Here is a 7,249-nt window from a genome sequence, read left to right as displayed (position 1 = left end):
AGCTCTAAACAGATTCACTTTGTACTAAGCCATTGTGTATTAAATTGACATCGATATTTCGGGTCATTGTCCTGCTGCACCACCACCCAACGTCGGCTGAGCTTCAGCTGGCGGATAGCCTCTCTCACATTATCTGTAGGATGTCATGGTAAACATTGAAGTTATTATTTCCCTTGGTCGCATGCAGTTCAGGCCCAGAGTCAGCAAAGCAGCCCCATATCAGGATACCCCCCCCCCACCACCGGGAAGATGTTTTCATGTTTGTATGTATGTTTCCGTTTTCATAGCAGAAACGTTTAATTAGACTACAAAACATTTTCCCAGTAGTGTTGTAGAGTATTGAAGTGCTCTGTGGCAAACTTCAAATGGTGTTATTTTTTAGAGTGGGGGCTTCCTCTGTGGTGTCCTGCTATGGACCCCTTCAAGCCTTCAACTGTAACTCTGGGGTTCTCTTTAACCTCATTGATTATTCTGCGTTTTGCCTTTGGATATATATTTTGTAGGCAGCCACTTCTAGAAAGAGTGATACAAAGAATGGGATTGATGTATATCTTAACTTATGAAGATTACTTTGTAAACCTTTCCAGCTTTATGAACCTGCCTGGTCGCCCGCAGGATGCTTTCTAAAAATAGTGTGAGTCATCACTTAATAAATAAATAACTTTTGTCTTACATGAGTAAAGAAAATAAAAATGTTTGTTACTGTGGACTTTCAAGTCATTCAGAGGGAAAGGGTCTCCTCTCTGCTGCTGCTGCTGCTGCGGGGGGCTGCGGCATGCTGCAGGATTTCCGCCCCGTGTAGCGAGTATTTTCAGGACTTCTGATCCCTTTGCTGGGAGAAATGTTTCAAAACTTGTGAACTCTGTCTGAAGTTTTTCTGCTGATTCAGTCTCTGTGTATCAGCAGTCTCTGCAGTGAACAAAAGGAACACGTCTGTCCGACGTAAACACTCCGACACTCACCTTTAAATCGTGCTGTTCATATTTAACTGTTGGTCCCAATCGCAGCAGCGTGACATTGTCCTCCACTTTCACTGCAGTGGGAACATACTCTCTAGTCTGCTCCGTGTCTATTTATTTTCTTCTCAGAGAGTACCAGAATGCATAGTTTACATGTTAATATTTAAACAAATCTTCTTCCCATCCCATCACATTTCAAAACAAAGTGGGAAACATTGGAAACAGTAATATGTAAAAATATTGTTATCATATGTAGCCTATTATATGTATAATATTTATTATTCAAAGGAAAACTGCTGATGTATATTCTTCAGATAAATTATATCAAACTAGTAACCCTCCGTATTCCTCGTTATCCTTCAGGTAGCTCTCAGTGTCAAAAAGGTTGGTGACCCCTGCTAGTGACTTAACAATAGATGTTGAAACTGCTAGAAGTGAGTCTTAATATTATAATTTTTCACTGACAATAAGTGTAAATGTCAAGTTTAAATGCATCTGTATTAAGGGTGAGTTAACCAAGTGATTTTCTTTTAAGGAGCAGTTGCAACAATATCTCATTAGTCATTGTACTCTAAACATCTATTTTATCATGAATCCATAAGAAATGAAAGCATTTAACACAAAGTCTCAATACTTCAGAACAATCTCAGTTACCATCTTAAGCTAAAGAGAGAGCTAGACACATAATATATGCTCATCAACGGTCCAATAGTTTAGAATTATCCTTTAATAAACAATATCTGTGTGAGATCTGAGTTCAGTGTCACAGTGTGCAATGTTTCATTCAGCTTCAGCCTCTCTCATACTATGAGAGTATTCTTTAATAGGGTGACCTAGTTCTCGGCATATGCAGCTAACAGTGTGATACAATTTGTTCAACCTGCAGAATGCTAAAGCCTTCGTTTGATCCCATTCCTGCTCACAAATACTCTTTCTAACTCCCATTACGCCACTGTGTCTGTCCTCTGCTCCATCAGGCCCTGGGGAGGAAATGGGAGCCAAGGCATCGTTGGTGGAAGATCCGGTTCCTGGGTCTGCTATGGTAACTTCTCCCACTCTGGACAACATCCGGGCAGCCTATGAAGAAGGAGAGAATGAGGCTGCCAGGGAGCTGATTCAACAGGCCTGCTGTGTAGAGTGCAGCGCAGCAGTGCCTCACATCGATGGGGTGAGCACACGTAACATTTAAGATTTAAAGATGTTACTGTTACTATTGAGGGAGGCCACAGAGAGACCTCCATCACTCAGAGTTCATTTATATAGCCCAATATCACACATTGACATTTATCTCAGTGGACTTTACAGTATGTACAGAAAATAAATATGAACACAACACCCTCTGTCCTTTGACCCAGACCTCGGACAAGGAAACACCTCCAAAAAGATTGGAGAAACCTCAGGGAGGGCAACAGAGGGGGATCCCTCTCCCAGGACGGACAGACCTGCAGTAGATGTTGTGTGTCAATTAAAAAGATAACACATTTACAACATAGGTAGTCCACATTTTTGAAAAGACCACTTCTATAAATAAGAAGATGATGAAGATGAATCCAGGTGGATGTCAACATTCCTCTGGATAAGAGAAGTAGTAAGGTGAGCATCAGGCAGGACCACAGCAACAGGAGTGAAGGTGCCCCAGCCAACCATATCAGGAGCTCTGCATGATACTGGCCTGTATGGGAGGTTTTTTTTCTCAAGAACAACCATACAGTATCAAAGCTTCTGGAGTTTGCCAGTAGGCACAAGAGAGAACCAGAAGGACGAGCGCTCTAATGAGATGAAGATGGACATATTCAAAAATTCAAGGTGCTATGTGTGGTGCAAAGCATACACTGCCTCAGGACACACTGCTAGGGAGGAACTTGACCTTTCAGCAGGTCAATGATTCCAGACACCAAACAGAGAGGATAATGCCATGCAGTGGCCAAGGCAAAGTCCAGATCTCCTCCCATCCAATCTGTGGCACTTTTTGAAAGCTGCGGTCCACAAGCATCATCCAACCGACCTGAAAACCTGGAGCAGATCTGCAGAGGAGAGCGGTCAGAAATCCCTGTGAACACTGCGCCCAGCTGCTAGACATTACCCTCAAAGACTTCCTGCTTTTACTTCACCAAAGTCTGCTCTACCAAATACTAATGTGTAGGGGATGACACTGATGCAGGCAGCAATTTTCTGTTTTTAATTTTCTTTAAAAGATTTACTGAAGGATAATTAATGTTGTCAATGAAAGTATACCTTTTTTTCCCAAGAGCCCCCCCCCAAATGACTCCTGTTGGAAGTTGCGCCCCCCCCCCCCCCCCCACACACACACAAAGGGGGGACAGTGGTAATTAAAGTTTAAAAGTCTCAAAATGCTACAACTACTGTCACAAACTGGATGAATGTGAAGTATTTTGTTAAAGGAGGATGAAAGCGTAATTAAGGAGCACTATTGGAGTGACTGATGGTTATTGGACTCAGGATTAATTCATTTGGATTCCCGCTGTATGAAGAAATTAAAGGACGGCGCGCAAGTGTAAACAATTCACAAAGGGATTAAACTATTTAAAACACATGCTCAAAGTAAGCCAGATTTTGCCGATGTGTTTATGTGGATTCAAAAGTCGTAAATAATCTACAAAATGGAGGAGACCGATCTGATCGGAGGAACTGTGACAAATAATCCAACTGAAACCGACATGGACAATGACTATGTTTTAAAAATGCGCTTATCCAGACAAGCCCGGTTTGGACACTTTACGAGCAGAAGAAATATTTCTATTAAAGAAAGAATTATACATTGCTGTCTTTTTATGCCTTTAATAGCTATACTAACTTGAATTTGTATTCAAATGAATTAATCAATTATTTGATATATTTTGTATTGTATTGTAGAGACAAGGCTTTTAGTGACAATCATGTATTGCGTTACAATTATATGTAAAAAAAAAAAAAAAAGTCTAAATATGATATTTGGCCTCAAATCATCTGAGGCCTGGCGCCCCCCCTGCGATCTTTGGGAACCCCAGGTTGGGAACCACTGTTTTAGAGCATATGACTTTCTATAAAAACACTGAATGGAAAAATGTGTTTGTGTATCATTTGTGATTCAGACAAATCTGATACTCTTGCAAACCACTGTACATATGACTACTCCAATGATGAATCTGTGTCTTTGTTTGTGCGTGTTCCTACAGGTTGGTCTTCTTTGTGTTGCCTCTCAGCATGGTGATCTGCAGAGTGTCTCTTACCTCCTGAGAGAAGCCCGTATCATTTTACTTCAGGAACCATCCAGCAGCAACCCAGCCATCCTGGCAGCGTACTACGGCCACGCCAGCGTGGTCAAAGAGCTGCTGGACTCCATCCCTGGTAAGAGGAAAAGAAACAGTTTAAGATTCATGATATATGGAACAGGGCAAACCTTTAGTTTCACAAGTAACATGTACTGTATACAATACATTCATTGAATCGAAGGCCAGTTGATGTCCTGAAGTTTATTAAATGATATATTCATTGTGTGTTACTGCTGTCAAAGTTAATGCTAAACCGCTTTGCAATATTTTAAAAAGAGACACTCCACCATTTTAATGTAAATTTTATATAATGTCCCCTGTGTCTCTGAAAATAATTCCAACAATGTGTTTGTGATGTCCACGGGTTATCTCAGCCTGGACTTTGAGATGCAAATTTATATAAAAAAAAGAAACCTGAGTTACAAACTTGAGGTGTGCAGTTGGTCAAGCGATGTATTTTAACCAGAAAGTGAGGGTCTAATAAAGTTATAGAAAGGGATCGAATTATGGGAATTGTATGACTCAGTAATTCAACTGACTTCACTAACATTCAGTATATCCGGACCACACAGGACTCTTTACAGGACAAATACTTTCTAATAACATTCATTTGTTTTCCTCCTTGGTTAATCTATTCCGCTTGCTGGTGTTACTATGTCACATAATCCTAACATGACCTTGCTTTTGATTAAGACTCACACCATGTCCTCACCTTGACCTGAGCGTGCTGGAGAGTATGACACTGGTACATTTTAAACGGTTTAATACCAAACTGTAAGTAGAATATGAATATATACTTTTTTTACAAAAAATATAGAGATTGAGTATCTTACACACCAAAATAATATCATTTTTGACCTTCCTTTCAACATTGACAGAACCATTGTTGAGTATGTCAGGGAATAATTTCCATAGATGTTTACCTTTTGCCCTCTGACGCAGATGACCAACCTTGGCCATCTGTTATCTCCCTTGAGGAGGGGGGCTGTTTTGACCATTTGTTGTTGTTGCCAGTTTATGACACGGCAACTTTAGGTCAGAGATGGTTTTATTGTTACGACCGGGCATCTTGCGGTCAAAGATAGTTTATTGTTACGGGGAGATTTGGAACGCTTCCTTCTCGGGCTTGATGACTCGAAAGGTGTGAAATCTTCGAGGCCATTAGCATCAACTGCAAGTAATTCAGTGTCCCCAGCTGTTTAGGCTATCTAGTGAAATGTTGATTACTCTCAAGCAAACCAGTTAAAAGTTCTTACGAGAGAAAGGTTCTTCAGAATTGATTGTGGCAACTCTACCGTGCAGTCAGAACCTCTGACTCCTGACTTGTTTTGTGAATTCTCCGGCCGAAGCTCCAAATAAACCATCAGTGTTTGACATCAAAGCTCCAGCTCTCCATCGTGTCTCTTTTGAGTCCTGACTCCAATTGCTACAGAAGTTTCCCCCACAGAGTAAATAATGGGTCTGATGGGTTCCGCATGGTAATTTGAAATGGTCTGTTGGACTAAAGGAAGCCCTGCAGTGTGTGTGTTGGTTGATGAAGAGTCCTCACACTAATCTCTGGGCTACCTCTCAGGTCCATGTCTGAGGAGAGACTTGTTGAACTTTATGCTGGCGACATCCTGCCAGCAAGGTCAGCTGGACGTGGTGCGGCTGCTGGTCCACGGCTACGCTGCTGACACCAAGGACTGTGCCGTCCACAGCGATGAGTTCGCTGTCATTACGGGGCTGCCACTGTATGCTGCTGCACAAGCAGGTAGGGTAATATACACAAACAATCCATCTTTATTCAGTTGGAAAATAAATACCACATTTGTACTATTCCTGTTACTCCTATTCTACTCCCCTTTGTCTCCTCTGAGTATCCCTTTTAGATGGTTAACATAATGATTGCACACCTTGATCAATTTCAGTGTCAGTGGCCGGAAGAAGGAAAGAAACATAATTAGCCAAATGGAAAGCATGTGTGTACTCATACTGATACACACTTTTACACTTGAATTGCTGGGTGGTGGTTGGTTATGTGTGTCTATTTAAGGAGCCAAGACAACCTGATTATGCACTGAAACATTTTTGAAGAGATCATGTCTGTTTTTATGTTTACATTTGTCATGCAGAAATACAATCTAATTTACACTTGTATATTTATTACGTGATTATAAAGTAATGAAAAGGACACATTACTGCTCAAATGAAATCAATGAATCAAATTTCATTTTTTCATTCCAATATCCTGTACTACAAATTAGCCTCAGGGGTCTTTACAGTCTGTACAGCAATTACACTTCTGTCCAAAGACCCTGGCAGAACCTCCTGTAATCACAAAACTAAGTGTGAGCCTCTCCGCTCACACAGGGTTCAATGAGGGACGGAAAGAGCAGGGTTTGGTTGTAACACAGGGGTTTATTGTTAAACATACACAAAACACGTTGCCCTTGCAGGATCCTTCACAGGTCCTTTGGCGTCCTTCCAGGATCCCGCCTACTGCAAGACAGACCAGAACCAGGTTACCACATGCTTTTATTCAGTGACTGATTACCTGATTTCGATCAGCTGTCTGGCCTCCGGCCGAGCCACTCCCTTCACTCCAGCAGCCGGCGCCCTACCACACCCCGCTGCCACATACCCCCACCGCCTGACTCAGGCCGGGATCCCGCCGGCCTCAATCTAACTCCCCCCTCCACCGAGCGAGAGAGGAAATCATCCACGACCATCCGGTTACCCGGCCTGTGGATCACATTGAAGTTGAAAGGCTGCAACGCCAGATACCACAGAGTGATCCGAGCGTTGGCATCCTTCATGCGGGGCATGGTCCGACCAGAGGGTGAAAGGGCGCCCCAGGAGGTAGTACCGCAGGGCGCCGACCGCCCACCGTATGGCGAGGCACTCCTTTTCCACCGTACTGTAGTTCACCTCCCTCTGGGCGAGCTTACGGCTAATGTACAGTACGGGGCGGTCGACCCCCTCTACGTGCTGGGACAAAACGGCCCCCACCCCACTGTTCGAGGCGTCGGTCTGCAA

At 42.7% G+C, this 7,249-nt stretch overlaps 1 protein-coding gene across 1 annotated transcript; it reads left to right on the top strand.

Moving 5' to 3' along the window:
- The first annotated feature begins 1,935 nt into the window (after positions 1-1,935).
- Positions 1,936-6,110, top strand: LOC104945590 (leucine-rich repeat serine/threonine-protein kinase 1-like). Its single transcript, XM_010771288.1, has 4 exons — positions 1,936-2,127; positions 4,136-4,307; positions 5,805-5,984; positions 6,103-6,110. The coding sequence occupies exons 1-4, from the start codon at positions 1,951-1,953 to the stop codon at positions 6,108-6,110; spliced, it is 537 nt and encodes a 178-aa protein (XP_010769590.1). The 5' UTR covers positions 1,936-1,950.
- The last annotated feature ends 1,139 nt before the right edge of the window (positions 6,111-7,249 follow it).

This window comes from Notothenia coriiceps, unplaced genomic scaffold (genome assembly GCF_000735185.1).
Source record: "Notothenia coriiceps isolate Sejong01 unplaced genomic scaffold, NC01 NC01_scaffold00009800, whole genome shotgun sequence".
NCBI classification, from domain to species: Eukaryota; Metazoa; Chordata; class Actinopteri; order Perciformes; family Nototheniidae; genus Notothenia; species Notothenia coriiceps.
Note: the sequence above shows the minus strand (reverse complement) of the source record. Positions and strands in the feature narration are given on the sequence as shown.

Coding starts and splice junctions, on each gene's coding strand:
- LOC104945590 (XM_010771288.1), top strand. CDS start 1,951: ATGGGAGCCAAGGCATCGTTGGTGGAAGATCCGGTTCCTGGGTCTGCT. Junction 2,128..4,135: donor CAGTGCCTCACATCGATGGG/GTGAGCACACGT, acceptor GTGTTCCTACAG/GTTGGTCTTCTTTGTGTTGC. Junction 4,308..5,804: donor GCTGCTGGACTCCATCCCTG/GTAAGAGGAAAA, acceptor GCTACCTCTCAG/GTCCATGTCTGAGGAGAGAC.